The 16,053-nt window shown below is 34.9% G+C and overlaps 1 protein-coding gene across 4 annotated transcripts in view; it reads left to right on the forward strand.

Annotated features, from left to right (window-relative positions):
* The window catches only part of LOC112043186 (inactive dipeptidyl peptidase 10), a 353,564-nt gene that overhangs the window by 320,593 nt on the left and 16,918 nt on the right, over positions 1–16,053 (forward strand). For all 4 annotated transcript variants that reach the window (XM_052885659.1, XM_052885663.1, XM_052885669.1 and 1 more), the window contains 2 exons: positions 6,602–6,696; positions 15,810–15,937. In XM_052885659.1, coding sequence (XP_052741619.1) covers positions 6,602–6,696; positions 15,810–15,937 — 223 coding nt within the window. The remainder of the gene's footprint in view (positions 1–6,601; positions 6,697–15,809; positions 15,938–16,053) is intronic.

The raw sequence follows: 16,053 nt of genomic DNA on the forward strand, positions 1-16,053 counted from the left end.
CTCCACTAAACTGAGAGATTTTCTGAAAAATTCATCATCATCATCATCATTAACAGCCGGTAGACGTCCACTGCTAGTTACAAGCCTCTTGCTTGGACTTCCAAATAAAACGGTTACGAGCCGCCAGCATCCAGCGGCTCCCTGCAACCCTGCAACCCTCAGTCAGTGACTTTGGTTGTCTGCGGATGTCTTTATTTCTGATTCGATCACGCAGAGAAACTCCAAGTAAAGCTCGCGCCATCGCCCGCTTTGAGCCTTCTTACGAGGGCCACAATTAGCGACCATTCTCGGATCCGTAAGACATCACTGGCAATTTTATTTGAGGCACTGAGCTGTGAAAAATCCTTAGAAGAAAAAAAGCTCAGTCTTGGCATATCCAGAGCCAAGACTCAAATTCAGCATCTAGCTTTGATTATATTGAAGTCATATTTACTCGTAATATTGCACAGTTATGTATTATAGTGTAAAGAACGCCTTACGCTCGCTTAAATCAGTTGTATTCCTAAACTTTCTTAATAATGTGCTTTTAGAGTACGGTTTGTACCCGTCCCGGCTCTATTAGGCGTAAGTTAAGCCGTAAGCCGGTTATACAGCTATTAATTTTACCCGGCCCGTTTTCTGGACATAAATTTTGAATACTTAGGTTCGCGGTAATGTCACGCCACACTTGCTTTATATCCTGCGAAAGTAATTGTCAATTTCGCTGGTAATATAAACAACTTAGGGTCGGTTTCATCACCTTCTGATAACTCGTTAACGATAACCTGTCGATTAGTTACAACGTTAGTTTTGTCACTTTCTTACCTAATTTCAAATGACAAAGACAAAACTTGTGAAGAAGCTGACCTAGTTATCAGAAGGTGGTGAAATCGTCCCTAAGTCGTTTATTCCCGTGCCGTCCCTAAGTAGTACCGGCAAAATTTTTTCACCACTATGAAGCCACGTTGTTTGTGTATGTCACAGACTATATTTTATTCTCGTATTCCCACGGGAACGGGAACTATGCGGGTTATACCGCGGGGCGTCGGATAGTAGTTTTATAAAATACTAACGGACGCCCGCGAATATCGTTAGAGAATAAAGCTAAAGACTAAATAGTACATTTTTGTAGTGGAATTTCACGTTAACATTAATAAGCATAAAACATTTTCTAAATGTATTTTTTGTTTAAGTTAATAATTTATTTTATTTTAAAGGGACGGTTTTTTCACAAAGGTAATACAAGCCAAGCCTGCATCCACGAATTACGTAAAAAGAAAATCTATTTAATTGAAAACGACGAAATGAACTCGTGCCAACAAAAGCATTCTAACTCTTATTGTGGTTTCGTAATTGGATGTAGCACAGTACGAATAACAATGCAACTCCTGAAATCTCTGAAGCTATTGTAGTGCACGTCTAGTATCGGTATTCCACAAAATATTGGTGAAAAATCCAGAGGAAATTTAGTACCTACTCAAATTCTTGCTATAAGCTGTATCGATAAGCTTGAAAATATTGCAATATCTTCCGAATCGCTTTCGTTACGAATCGAATTCGAGACTTTATCACTGAGTGATGAAGTGCTGCTTTAGCCGCAGTGATTAAGCTTTAGTGCTCTTAAAATAAGAGACTTTTCAACTACATACATTCACTGGTAGGTATTGGATACAATACAATAAACAGACAACATTACAATTATTTCTGGGCTAGGTTTTTTTTTTCAAAGTATATCAGCGATATCTATTATATTAAGGACTATTAGAGATTTGATTTTTTGTTTCTTACGAATAGGCTCCAAAATGACTGGTCTAATTTTAAAAGTTTAGGTAAATAAGTAGGTACACTCTTTTCTCTGATTAGTGTGTAAAAACCTTATTAAGTGTAGGGATCTCTCGGTATTGATTCAAGCTCCTTCTTTATCCATGAGTTAGAGAAACTTAGCTCGGACAATAAATGGATACAAAGAAAATGTTTCATAACATATCTCCTGTAGAAAATTATCAAATAACAATAATTTTCTATAGAAGATGTGCTAAGAAATATTTTCTTTGTATCCACAAAATGTAAAATGTGGCACATTGGAGATTTGGGTTTTTAATTTCCTGAAATTTACCGATATAGTGACTACAACAGTTGAAATGGAAAGTGATTCCAGGAAAGGAAAAGGAACGGAAGGACGTTAATAAAACAACAATATACAAAGACATCGGCACCCTATTATATCACAATGCGAAGTTTTACCCGCGCCCAATTTTCTACATCCCACAAAATAACCTTGTGCGGTCGGAAGCAAAGGAAATCGTTCTATGTATAAGCCAATAACTTGCCATTCATTTTCATTCATTTGTCTTCATAATATCGGAATAAATGGACACCGTGCCTTTTCCTTACTTATAATTAATGAAGAAATTTAAATTTTTAGATTAAAAATATAATGTAAAATTAATTTAACTACCGTAATGAATAATGGAGCGCTTAATTGCAGAACCTTATTATAAAGAAGGAGAATTTGGTTGTTTTTCTATTTAGACCGCCAGATCTCAACCTAAAAAAATTAATAAACGGGCAAAATCTCCTATGTCGAGTCCATACTTTTGGTACTCCTAACACGTTTTGTTTAGTTAAAGAGACTTTTTGGTTGAAAAATCATTGATACAGTCAGTATAGTCGCTTATTATCTCTCGTTTCGAGGTGAAATCCTTATTTGACTGGGGTATGTTTCAATCAATATGATATAATATCACTTTCTTTATGATTTACTAGCTGACGCCGCGCGGTTTCACCAGCGTGATTCCTGTTCCCGTAGGAATACGAGGATAATATATAGCCTATAGCCTTCCTCGATAAATGGGCTATCTAACACTAAAAGAATTTTTCAAATCGGACCAGTATTTCTGGAGATTAGCGCGAACAAACAAACAAACAAACTCTTCAGCTTTATAATATTAGTATAGATTTACTTAGCCAAATGTCAAGATAGTGAAATAAAACTCTCTTGATATATCGCATTCACTTGGATTACCCTATCAAACATTTCGCGAGGTAGCATTATAAAAATAATATATTTCGACGATTGCAAAAAAATACATGTAGAACAACATATAGAATTTCGCTTCACTTCGAGTCCTCCTCAGAGTCTCAAAAGATTTAAGAATTGAAAACATTATTGTATTATCTTGATTCTCACATGCAATATCTGCAATCTTCTAATTTAACTAATATATAAAGCTGAAGAGTTTGTTTGTTTGTTTGATTAAACGCGCTAATCTCAGGAACTACTGGTCCGATTTGAAAAATTCCCCGTACTCCTATGGGAACGAGAACCACGCGGGTGAAACCGCACGGCGTCAGCTAGTGGAATATAAACAATATGCTAACAAATCGCATAGACATCTCACTTGAAACTAATACACACATAATTAGTTACATTGTTCATGCATGACAAATTAACACTCATTTTCTATTACTAGCCATACCCAATATTGACCGTCAATTAGAGTAATATCAATTATAATTACTAAGTGCTTGACCGTTAATTATAATAATTAATTAATTATTCTACACTACCTAAACACGCCGATATATACTGTTCCCAATTTCAGGCCGAGCCAATATTTTTTCATTACTTCCCAATCGCCCCAAGTTAGTTAAATCTTAATTAAAAGACTATCTATCAGTCTTCCGCTTGGTTTGCTGTGGACACACGGTAAACAAGAATAAGTAACATAAAATGATTCTACCAAAAAATCTAAGTATTTTTTCATGCTCGATTCTCAACCTAATTATAATTCTTATTAATTTACTAAAGTACATAAATATAATGGTTCTTTCCTAAAAAAACATCTACATTGTCTTTTGTTTTTCGGAAATCTTTTCGACTACCTACGATTTCAAAAACAGTTTTTAAAAATAGTGTTTGATAGACAGGTAGAGTAAAAGACGAATAGTAGCCTTCTAAAAAGGCCTAACTATCTCAGATTTTTAATTATTATGATGTACAGTCTTCTATTTATGTCGAAGAATGAAAAAGCCTTTTGCTTATTTTATTTGTAAGGTAGTAATTTCTACGGAACAGTGGGTGGACGAATTTGACTCACACTTATTCCGTTTAGAAGTGACAACTTCTTATGGGAATGTAATCGCTTCGTTACGTTACGCATTACGGTGCCATTCTGGATTTTCCTATCTCCGGCATATACGGCATTAGGTTTAAATTATTAACCTTTTGAGCGTCCCGAGACATGTTTTTTTCACTATTTTAATATACAAAATATTAAATATTGAGTTATTAAATAAACCTGTAATGTTGATGTAGTACAAAAATGATTGTAAATTACGCTCTGAATAATTTCGCGCTAAAGTGCACACAAAGTGTACCCTCATTTCGTCTCTCTTGAAAATTGTGTGTACACTTCATCTTGCTGTAAAAGCTGACTCGTGTAGCCGGTGATTGATTGCGTGGACCCGACACCTGACAAATGAACATATACACTGTGCAACCTCTTTTCTAACCTCTCTTGGCTTCACGGAAAACAAAGAAATTCTTTCTTAGGCCATGTTTATTAATGCAAACAAAATATAAATTATAAAACCTTAAGTTATGCGCTTTTTGGAACTAAAAGTGATTCATCATCACCATAATATTTTTACTGGAGGATTCAAACTTCTCTTCTAAAGCATAGACCGACTTAAAACTTTTAAATAATTCCGACAATCCATATAACACAGGCTTTTAGCTAAAATGAGTAGAAATATTTTTTTATTCAAAGACAAGTTAAGATGATGATGATAGTAGGTACTAGACTACATTTTTGACAAGAGCAATGACCTCTGTGGTGCAGTGATTTACTTAAATACTTCAGGATGAATATAATGCCTGATATAAGCCCTTGCAATGTCTAATAGTGGTATAAATGCAGCCAGTAACTGACTTTGTCGATATCGACGACATAGTTGCAACTGGCACTCCGCACTTTACTAATTAACTTCGTGATATTTATCAATGAATAAATTTTGGCTACGTCATTATTATAAGAATGCGTATTTAGGGAACACATTTTAAGATCTATTTACAAAAGCAATATTATGCTAGCTAAGTGTATGTTCAATGTACGAAGACATTTTAGTACGGCTTCTGTACTCAGTACAGCATCTGTCAACCATCTTCTTTTGAGACTTTCCAATTATATCTACTTACTGTGGCTACTTTACTGCGTAACTTTTAATCTAGATATTCAATCTATTCAGTGAAAATAATTACGTCTTAGCTTATAGATTCGGTCATAAACAAATTAAAAAAAAATTATCGATGCAGGCCCTCTGTAATTTAAAGTATTAGTAATTTTCATAATACCTTTAAGACGCTTAGTACAAGTACTTACCTTTTAACTTAGGAATACTAGAGGCTTTTTGGCTGGTGGGAGGCTTCGGCCGTGGCTGGTTACCACCCGGCAAAGACGAACCGCCAAGCGATTTTTTTTTATTCTTTAAAAGTTAGCCCTTGACTACAATCTTAACTGATGGTAAGTGATGATGCAGTCCAAGGTGGAAGCGGGCTAATTTGTTAGGACACCCCTTTTTGGTTTCTAAACGACATCGTACCGGAACGCCAAATCGCCTGGCGGTACGTCTTTGTCTTTGATTTGACTTGAAAAAGGCTGCGAGCGAAGATATTAGCGTATTATTTCTGATTTCATATCCCTTAACCCCATCTTGGTTGGTGGTACCTCATCCCTACCCTACCCCTACCCCTACTCTAGTACATTTGTATTCATATCTTCTGAAGCATGATATCACAAAATGGAATGTATACGAAAGTTTTAATTAAAATTCTTGTTTCAATGCCTAATGAAAATTTCGTTTGAAGTTTGTTGTACCGTTTCAAGCGTATTAAATTATGATTACGCATTTTATTTCCAGGCCGATAATTTTCTTGGATATAGACATGGATACAATACAATAAAATAACGTTTAACATTAATAAGATTTCTTGTTTGTATGCTATTTTATTCGACTACCTAAAAGTCATCTTTAACAAGCCATATTCGACTCACTGTAGATGAGCAAGAATCTCCTCTATGTGATTACGCTAATAGTCCACCACGCTCACCAAATGGAATTGACAGACTTCACACACGAAGAGAATTAAGAAAATTCTCTGATAAGCAGGTTTCCTCGCGATATTTTTCCTTCACCGATTGAGACACGTGATACTAAATTACTTAAAACTAATAAGTTTCTAACTGAAAAGTTGAGGTGCATACCCCAGACCGAATTCAAATTCAATTCAAAGCTATGCCCAGAGGGCATAGCTTTGAATTCGGTCGGAAAACGAAGGCTATATCCTCTGGGCTATCACGGCGCATATTTTCTATTGTGGTGCGCATAAATAATATTGAATTATAAAGGCGAACACGCTGCGGCTACTGAAGCGATTTGGCTGAAATTTGGAATCGAAATAGATTTCACTCTGGATTGATACATAGGCCCGATTTTCATCCCGGAAAAATCCAAGGTTCCCGTGGGATATGTGAAAAACTGAATTCCACGCGGACGAAGTCGCGGGCGTCCGCTAGTGGTGAATATAGCACTTTGTTAGAGATTTATTGTATTGTTTCAGATGAGGATCTGGTCTTCAGAGACAGATGGGGCGGACTAACGCTGTTCAACATCAAGAACTTTACTACCAGACTGCTCATGAATAACTCCACATTTGTAAGTGCATTCTAGACATAAGCCTTAGACTAATGACCTATAGACCCGCAACACCAAACAATTTTTCGCTCCAAACGTAAGCCATTTCTGTGACTATGTGAGCGGAACTACAGCTTAGCAAATTCGTTCGTAACACTCCCGATGGTCCGTGGGGGCCGGGAGGTGGGTAGCGATGACAGATAAACCCACAACGGATGCACCCCACTTCCAGCCTCTGCCCCGCGTGCACGACTTCACACCCGCGCAGTCCTTCCCTACCAGTGACATCAACAAACTTGCCAAACTATAAGCTAATTACTCTCACCGACACGCATATAAAGCGTACTTATTGTAGTATAGCGATGCGTCAAGTGCTCCGATTTCGGGGCACATAAAACGGCTTACGAATCCAGCGACTACACACTATCTATGAGTAATAAATCTATGCCCATAAACATTGAGTTACCATTGAGTATATCAGAGAGAAAGAGTAAATTTTAAAATGCCCATATCTCATTCAACATTAACAAAAAAATTTATAGTTTAAAAATACTTTATTCCCTATTTTTTTTCTACAAAACAACGCTTGTATCCAAATATCACTAGAGAGAAGAAGATAAATTGAAAACCGAAAGAAGCAGCATTAAAACATTGACAAATGTGGGTAATACATTTCAAGACAGATAACTAAGAATATTATATTGTTTTTGCCGACTTATCCATTCCGAGATAAGTAATATTGACGACTTGGCTATACAAATGATCGCACGAAAAGGCTTTTGTGATATTGATCTGTGTACTTTTGTGGACGTGTTTTCTAGAAGTCTTTGTTACTTTTGATATATCTATATTAATATTGTAAAGAGGACAGATTTCATTTTTTGTTTGTTCGCATTGAATAGGCTCGGAAACAACTGAACCGATTTGAAAAATTCTTTCACTGTTGTGAAGCTAAACTATCCCCGGGTGCTATAGGCTATATTTTATCCCTGTATTCCCATGGGAACAGGAACTACGCAGGTGAAACCGCATAGCGTCTGCTAGTTGCAAATATTTTATGACTAGGCCTAGAGTAATTTCTACTTGCCGCAAATCCTTTGAGAGGATAAAATATTTTGAGACTATATTTCAAGAGTATTTAATATAGATTTAATACAAAACTATGGATAATAAGACTAACCTTATAATATTATTATTATTTTGTTATTCTTACAAATTAGCCCTTGACTACAATCTCATCTGATGGTAACTTATGATGCAATCTAAAATGGAAGCGGGCTGACTTGTTAGGAGGAGGATGAAAATCCACACCCCTTTGGGTTTCTACACGACATCGTACCGGAACGCTAAATCGCTTGGCGGTACGTCTTTTTCGATAGGTAGGTAGGGTTATATAGGTATTATCACGGACCTGAACTGAACGTGCAAACTCCATTTCTGCGAGTTTTTCGCAACATGCACTAATTGATTGTCACTTCAAAATTTCATGAAATTCAGCAAAAAGCTGCAACTAGTTAGTTTGTAGAGTATGCAAGAGTTTTCGCAAACTGATTTCTTTGAATCTTAGATAAAATATTGAAATCTGCATATTTAAATAGTGTGAATTAGCATGAAACTCCGATTGAAATATAAATGTGATATTTTTAGGTAAAACATACTTTTTTGGCACAAATACTTTTACTTTACAATAATTTACTGTTTTCAGTTGTGTGCATTTTAAGAAATTAAATATCACGTGAAGGAAAACATCGTGAGGAAACCTGCATACGAGAGAATTATCTCAATTCTCTGCGTGTGTGAAGTCTGCCAATCCGCATTGGGCCAGCGTGGTGGACTATTGGCCTAACCCCTCTCATTCTGAGAGGAGACTCGAGCTCAGCAGTGAGCCGAATATGGGTTGATGACGACGACTGTATTCAATTCAATTATTGTTTTTTAAGAATACCGTAATTGTTGTATTGATTATATTCATTATTATCAGATTTTTAACGGACTTTTAACGGCTCCCTGCATGGCCACGCCTCCCTCTGTGCAGGAGAGGGGATTTGGAGTTTATATCCACCACGCTGCTGCAATGTGGGTTGGCGGGCTTAGGGTGATAATGTTAAATTCGTTTAAGACCATTAACAGATGTTTATAACCGGCACAGAGTATTTAATATATTTACCAGTAGGTACCTAATAACTAAATACTAACTAATGACGGAATATTAGGGATCTTAGCGACTTAATATTTCGTCGTTAGTTCATTTTAAAAAAATATTGCATGAGTTAGAATAAAAAGCCTATACTACAGTCTTTGCTTATGAATACTGTTTACCAACAAAGAAATCAGAAATTAGGATAGAAAATGCATGATATTTCTATGAACTTATTTATTTAAAATTACGTATGGATTGTGTATAAAATGTTAGATAAAATATATTAACCATACCTAATTATTCTATGCTTATTGATCAAAATTTTCATTAATTTAAGAACAAGTTGATTTTAATTATTATTAGGTGTGAAATGACTAGTGATTTATACCCTCATTTTTAATTTGTTTGTAGGTAAACAGTACTCGTCAAGAAAAGCTATAGTATAGTTCTGTATTAAAAGATTGTAAAGTTTCACATTATAGAAATAAAACTTCCCCCGGTGTAATGCGCAATATTTTCAAAGCCCGTGACACAATCGAATGGATTATCAAGACACATTGCTACAGAATACGGGCAACGTTGTTAGTAGAATATCGTTATAAGAAGGCGTATTTTAACTGATAATGACTCTTTTAACAATGAGGTGTACATTTTGCTTGTGGAATCGTGTCATATATTTATGTGTACCATATCTGCATTATTGGATCTTGTTAAGGCCTTTTTTTGGAAAACTCGATTTCTTTATTGCTGCTAACAATTGCAAGATTTATTTTAGACGGTGATATACTTGTACGTTGATTTAAATTAATGTAAACTATTAACATTAACGAACATACAGATTTCAGTACGGAGAACTATTTTGAAACGATGTTTGTATGATTCGCAAATGCGAGTTTCGACTTCATCTCTAACTCTTTCTTTCTATAGTATCGTGTAAAACAGAGAGAGATAGAGAGGAATTCGATACTCGAACTTGCGAATTGTACAAAACATCGTTACAGAACAGCATGGACCGGAAAACATCTTAAAGATTCATTCCAGTCTTATGAAGGAAGAAAGGGAGGAATGGTTATCCTTACATAACTACTACGAAGGCACTGAGATGTCAAGCTGTCTTTTATTAACTCAAGTAACTCATTGGTTAGTTGTAAGTTGCTAATAAGTCACAGATAAATATTAGGTAACTCCAAACAAATTACCAAGATTACCAAGCAAATCTGTACACTTTACCGGTGCAACCAAAGCCAAATTGTCTTTTAATATCTTTTGAACAACAAAGTTGAACCGACTTCAAAATCACAAACATGAACTAAAAACGCGTAAAACAACATAGTATTGTGCTACGTTTTGATCACTGTGAAGGAGGTGCCAAGCCAGTGACGTATTAATTAAAACCGTTTCTGAAAGAACCACGGGAAAGAACAATATTTAAATCCTAAAACGTTATGATTTAATCGGCTTTAGTTAATGCATCACTGTGTTGGTGGTGGTCAATCTGAAAGTATACTCTTTCAAATAAAAAAAAATAACTTTTAAAATTGGTTAAGAAATGACGAAGTTAAGAGGTAACAAACATTAAAATAAAATATTGGATAGAAGCAGGCGTTACTTTGCGGAAGTTCATCATGATTATATAATGATTTATTTATTTTGCTATCATCCGCGAAAATTCGGCGAACCCATGCGACAACGTCACCCAGGTCCGACAAAATACTCTCTACGTACGTTTCACCCCGAAACCGGAGCATCCTCAGGAGATGTTGACTCTACAACGTGCAATTGCAAAGTGTCGTTTTCGACCTTCGACAAGACGAAGCAAAGGTTGCTTCGTCTTGTCGAAGGTCGAAAACGACACTTTGCAATTGCACGTTGTAGAGTCAACATCTCCTGAGGATGCTCCGGTTTCGGGGTGAAACGTACGTAGAGAGTATTTTGTCGGACCTGGGTGACGTTGTCGCATGGGTTCGCCGAATTTTCGCGGATGATAGCAAAATAAATAAATCATTATATAATTAAAATAAAATTAAATTGAGAACCTCCTTTTTTAAGTCGGTTAAAAATAGAATATCTCTACTTGCATACGTAATTAATAAAGGAAGGGACGCTTTGCACGGTGAAAATAAAGTATCTAAGGAAAATCCACCTTAATCCTTCTATAACGATGGATTAGCACATACACAAGTGGATTATGACTGTGCAAAATTTATTTTGGTCCCGATTATGTCGAGCCTCTGTAAACCGAGATTGGTATTATAGCGTGACATTTTGGTATAAAACGTGACTAATTATTTTAGGATTAATTTTGACAGATATTTTATTAAATTATACTATATATAGTGCTATATAACTTATCTGGTCACTGATGACCATTTTTTTTTTCATTCAGAAACGGCTTTAATTATACGTCACTGGCTTGGCACCGCCTTTAAAGTGATCAGAAGGCAGGATATACGATGTTATTTTTCGCTTTTTAGTTTATTTTTTTTAAAGTCGGTTAAATTTTTTCTTAAAAAGATTTTATCAAAATGACGACCGCCGCGACTTAAGTTCCAGTTTTGGTCACGGGGTCATGAAAATTTATGACACTATATCCTCTTGAGACCATAAAGATCAGTAAACATAAATTACCGTTACTAAAATACTATCATGTCAATAAACTAGCATTTGCCCGGGACTCGAACATGCCTCCCAGACGAAGTCTGAATCTCATAGGATGCGTCCTTAGAGAGTCGTTACGTCCTTTCTCTCATCTACACCTCGGGTAAAATCCCCTAATGATACTACTGTGGTCCCTTTAAAGAGCCCAAAGTAAATGCACAGTCAGAAAAAACCTCGATTACCCGTGCGAATAACATTCCATTCCATCCCTATCAAATTATGAAGCCTACTAGCCAAATGCATAATTATTATATTCAGTGGTCCGTTAGCCCTTGATTGCGATTTCAGTCATGATATTAGATAGATAGATATATTCTTTATTGCACATAAAAATATAAAACAATATTCATCAAGTAACAAAATAAGTAGGTACAAATATGCACAAAGGCGGTCTTATCGCTAATAGCTCCTCCCTACTCCTCTCCATCTCCTCCAGACAACCCGCAATGTAAGAATCAAGTAATAGAAAACGGATAGTGCAATAATAAATAAACTACATATACTTTACATACTAATAATACATACATACAATAGTAAGACATACATAAACTATATATAAATATATATATATATACATACACCTACATGCGATGCGAAACATATTAATTGATTGAAAGAAGACATATCGATTATAAATCTATGCATCTATTTTCTTACAAAAAATCTTTTTCCTTTTAAAATCCTTCGCTGTAAACCCTATTTCAGATCAACTCTCAGATATAGGTAAAATACATTCAAGATTCTCAGCACAATATTTATTAAAAATTTAAAAATTATCTAACCTGCTATGACAATTTATTGAGTGCTAATGGAAATGTATTAAGCTCATAAAGCTTATAAATGTACAAGGAAATTGATTCATTTATAACGTAGACACGGACGATATTTAGCGAGCGATGTCTCTATTGAAGGTAAACGCGTACAATACAAATGTAATTTGTTATCCGTCATCGATTGTTGTCGAGTCTATAGCCTTCACTGTGGCAAATGCTGGATTTGAATATGAAACAGAGGGTAGACAAAGCATAAATTGTGACAACGGTGAACCCTAACTGTGAGCATAAGATGTTTAATATTCGAAACTGAATGCTGAACCACAAAGAGATTCATCATTCCAATTATTTCATGGACCTAAAGCTAATTGAAATCAACTACACTCTAAAGAGACCTTTTATAGAAGGGTACACCCGGTCCGGTGTAGGATTTAATTGGCCACGAGCATAAGTAGTTTTGTGTACATATACAAGGTTTTAACTAAGGTATGCACTGTGCAAATTATACAAGAAGAAAGTTCCTTCTCCAATGGGTATATAAGACCTTGTATATGTCCCAATATATATCCCAATTTTGAGCTGATTGAATTATGCAGGAGTTACAATCACCAGAAAAGCCTTATATGTATATGTTTTCAATTAACAAACAAAACTATAATGTATTTGAGAATTATTAAAATACTAATGAAAATTAAAATCGTAAAATTATTCGTCATGAAACAATATCCGGAAATTTTTATTTTTTAACAATAATATTATTCAAGGTATTCTCTTATACATTTTTACGGATACGGATACGTTTACGGATGTTTTTTGACAGTGTTGACAGACAGAGATATCGTCTGCCTACTTTATTTCATTAGATTAAGAAAAAAATAGCAAAATAAACTAAAAATGAGGTTAGTGGCCCTATATACCTGTAAAGTAAATCGCCCAATCTGCCAGATTTTATCACAAAAAGATTGCCAAGGCTGATACCAATGTTCGGAACAGGGATTTTATTTTTAAAAAAGAGTACAATAGCGGCAGCATTAGCTGACGTGAATATATCGATACAATTTATTTGCACAACGTTTCACGAACTTTTTATACAGGAAGGTTTACAAAGGGATAAGAAATATCCTGAATATAAGAAGCTTTACTTACATTTGATTTCGGGCTTATCAAGGAAAATCAGGCATCTTTCTTATTTTTATACTTGGGATAGAACCCTCTGAATAAACATTTAACTATATTATGTATATAAGTAACTAGATTTTAAGAGAGCCATATTATAGAGTCATGTACTTTTCCCTTCACGAAACAAAGGAAGGCAAAGAAATAGAAGTCTCTAAAGATATATAGAATAGAATAGAAAACACTTTATATGTTAACACAACACATTGAAGACTTAAAACTAATACTCTTGATACTTATAACTGTTATTTATAGAATTAAATGTGTTGTACCAATAAAAATATACGTAAATATATACGATACGTATCCTGTACGTCCTCTATATATCGCCTGATGGTATGCTGTAATGTGGTATTTACCTAGAAGATGCCTATTTAATTGTCTTGCAATATCATAATTAGCACAGAGGAACTATGATGAGGAACTGCGGAGGAAATTGCAGAGAACAAACCTAACACAAACTAAATTTATGTTGAGATTGCTTAGACTGTAAACAATCTGAATCCTCTGAATATTATACTTACTCATTTGTTTTAGATCATTTATCGTTATGAAGATATTACACAATTAACGTCGAAGGCTAATATTTATTTATAGCTAAAATCTCATAAACCTCTTTTCAAGAAATTTATAAATAGAACATCTATTGAGATGAGTCTATGTTAAAGGGAAGAATGGAAAATTGTTAGATAGTAATTGTAGATCTAGATAGACTTATAAAATATTGAATACCTTATCATCATAATCATTATCTGTCGATGGACTTTCACTGGACTTTCATAAGCCTCTGGACTTCATGGCCTTTCTGGTACCAGCCTATTCATAATCTATACTTTTAATAAAACTGTAACAGATTAAATTCTGTACATTGAATATACGAGTATTTTGAAAATTTTAGTTGTAGGGCATTATTAATTGATACTGAAGCCTAAAATACTTTTTTGTCGCTCTGTCTGTCTGTCCGTATTTTTGTTAGGCATCACGCTGAAGATACTGAATAAATTCAAATGAAACTTGGTAATAATATTTAACCTATTTACCAACATTTGCAAAAATTGGTACCAGAAAAATACAAAAAATAATGTCAATCAAGATTTTTAAAATTCCTTCCTAAAAAGGGATTTTTTTTATATAAATCGTTCATGCTTTTTGTTAAAGTTGTGTAAAACTATTAGTAGGATATTTACCACATATAAAACATGTTAAAATATAAATAGAAGGGGGTGAAATAGGGGTTGAAAGTTTTTTAGTTTTAGACCAAACTATTGATTAACCGTCTATTAACAATATCCTTGGTCGTTATTTCTATAATGCGAGTAGGTATCCAACATTTCCTGCACGTACAAACTAAATCCTGGATTTAACCGCAGCTATATCGAGTTTCACAATAAACCCAATAGTTATTGCTCCGTCAATCCAACTTTTATCAAATTGGTATCGAGTTCTATCATTGGAAGTCATAAAGTAACTTCCTAATGCAATTTTCGATAACTTTTAGAGATGTCTAGTGCTTCTCTCATTACATAGAATTTATAGATATAATATTATATCTAGATATCTAGATTTGTCTTTGGATATATGTGTTATGAGACGGTCAAAATTATCGAATGATTTAAAATATATTTTCAGCTGTGAAAATAACGTAAATCGAGTTCAAAGTTGTAAATCTAACTTACTAATGAGACAGGTGATATATAATTTCTTAAAATGCACACAATCGAAAAGTTGGAGGTGCATGCCCTGGATTGGATTCGAACCCACACCCTCCCGAATCGGAGGCAGAGCCAGGGCAGTGGCCTAACCCCTCTCATTCTGAGATGAGACACGAGCTCAGCTGTGAGCCGAATATATGTTGATAATGATGACTATTTAAAATACTATTTCTTATTAATTACATGTTCAGATAATAACCCTTGTACGTTATACTCCAAACTGTATCCACTGTTGATGATACAATTCCAGCATACTAATTAAATCCTGGTATGAGGGTAGCATAATAATTACGTACCAAATGTTTGTTCAGACTTGCGTGCTTTGTTGACAATAGCCTAGTGGCGTTTACGTGTTGATGGAATGGTCACATAACGGCTGGATAAACAGTTTTGAAAAATAAACAGTCACTTTTATTATTTTTATATAAAAATATATTCCAGTTTGAAAAGTTTATCAAACGCACAAAATTTATAATCATGTCTCTAAGTCTTCACAATGTTTATCCTTCACCGTTTGAGACACGTAATATTTAATTTATTGAAATGCACACAATTGAAAAGTTGGAGCTGCATGCTCCGGACCGGATTCAAACCTACGCCCTCAAAAATCGAAGCTATCCACTGGGCTATCACGTCTCCTTTATAATATTAGTATAGTTTAATTTTGTTCCTCAGAGAGAGCTGAATGCTGTGGACTTCAAAGTGTCTGCTGACCTGAAGTTTGTCCTGCTAATATCCGACGTGAGGCCCGGCTGGAGGCACGCGCGCCTAGCTCGGTACCACGTCTACGATGTCATTACCAGGTAAATTATACTATTGTAGCCTAACACTCAGAAATAACGTGGCTTTTAATTAGTAAAATAATTATCAAAATCGGGTCAGGGCATCCACAGATTTACCCTACAACTTCACAAACTTT

This window comes from Bicyclus anynana, chromosome 2 (assembly GCF_947172395.1).
Source record: "Bicyclus anynana chromosome 2, ilBicAnyn1.1, whole genome shotgun sequence".
Classification (NCBI taxonomy): domain Eukaryota; kingdom Metazoa; phylum Arthropoda; class Insecta; order Lepidoptera; family Nymphalidae; genus Bicyclus; species Bicyclus anynana.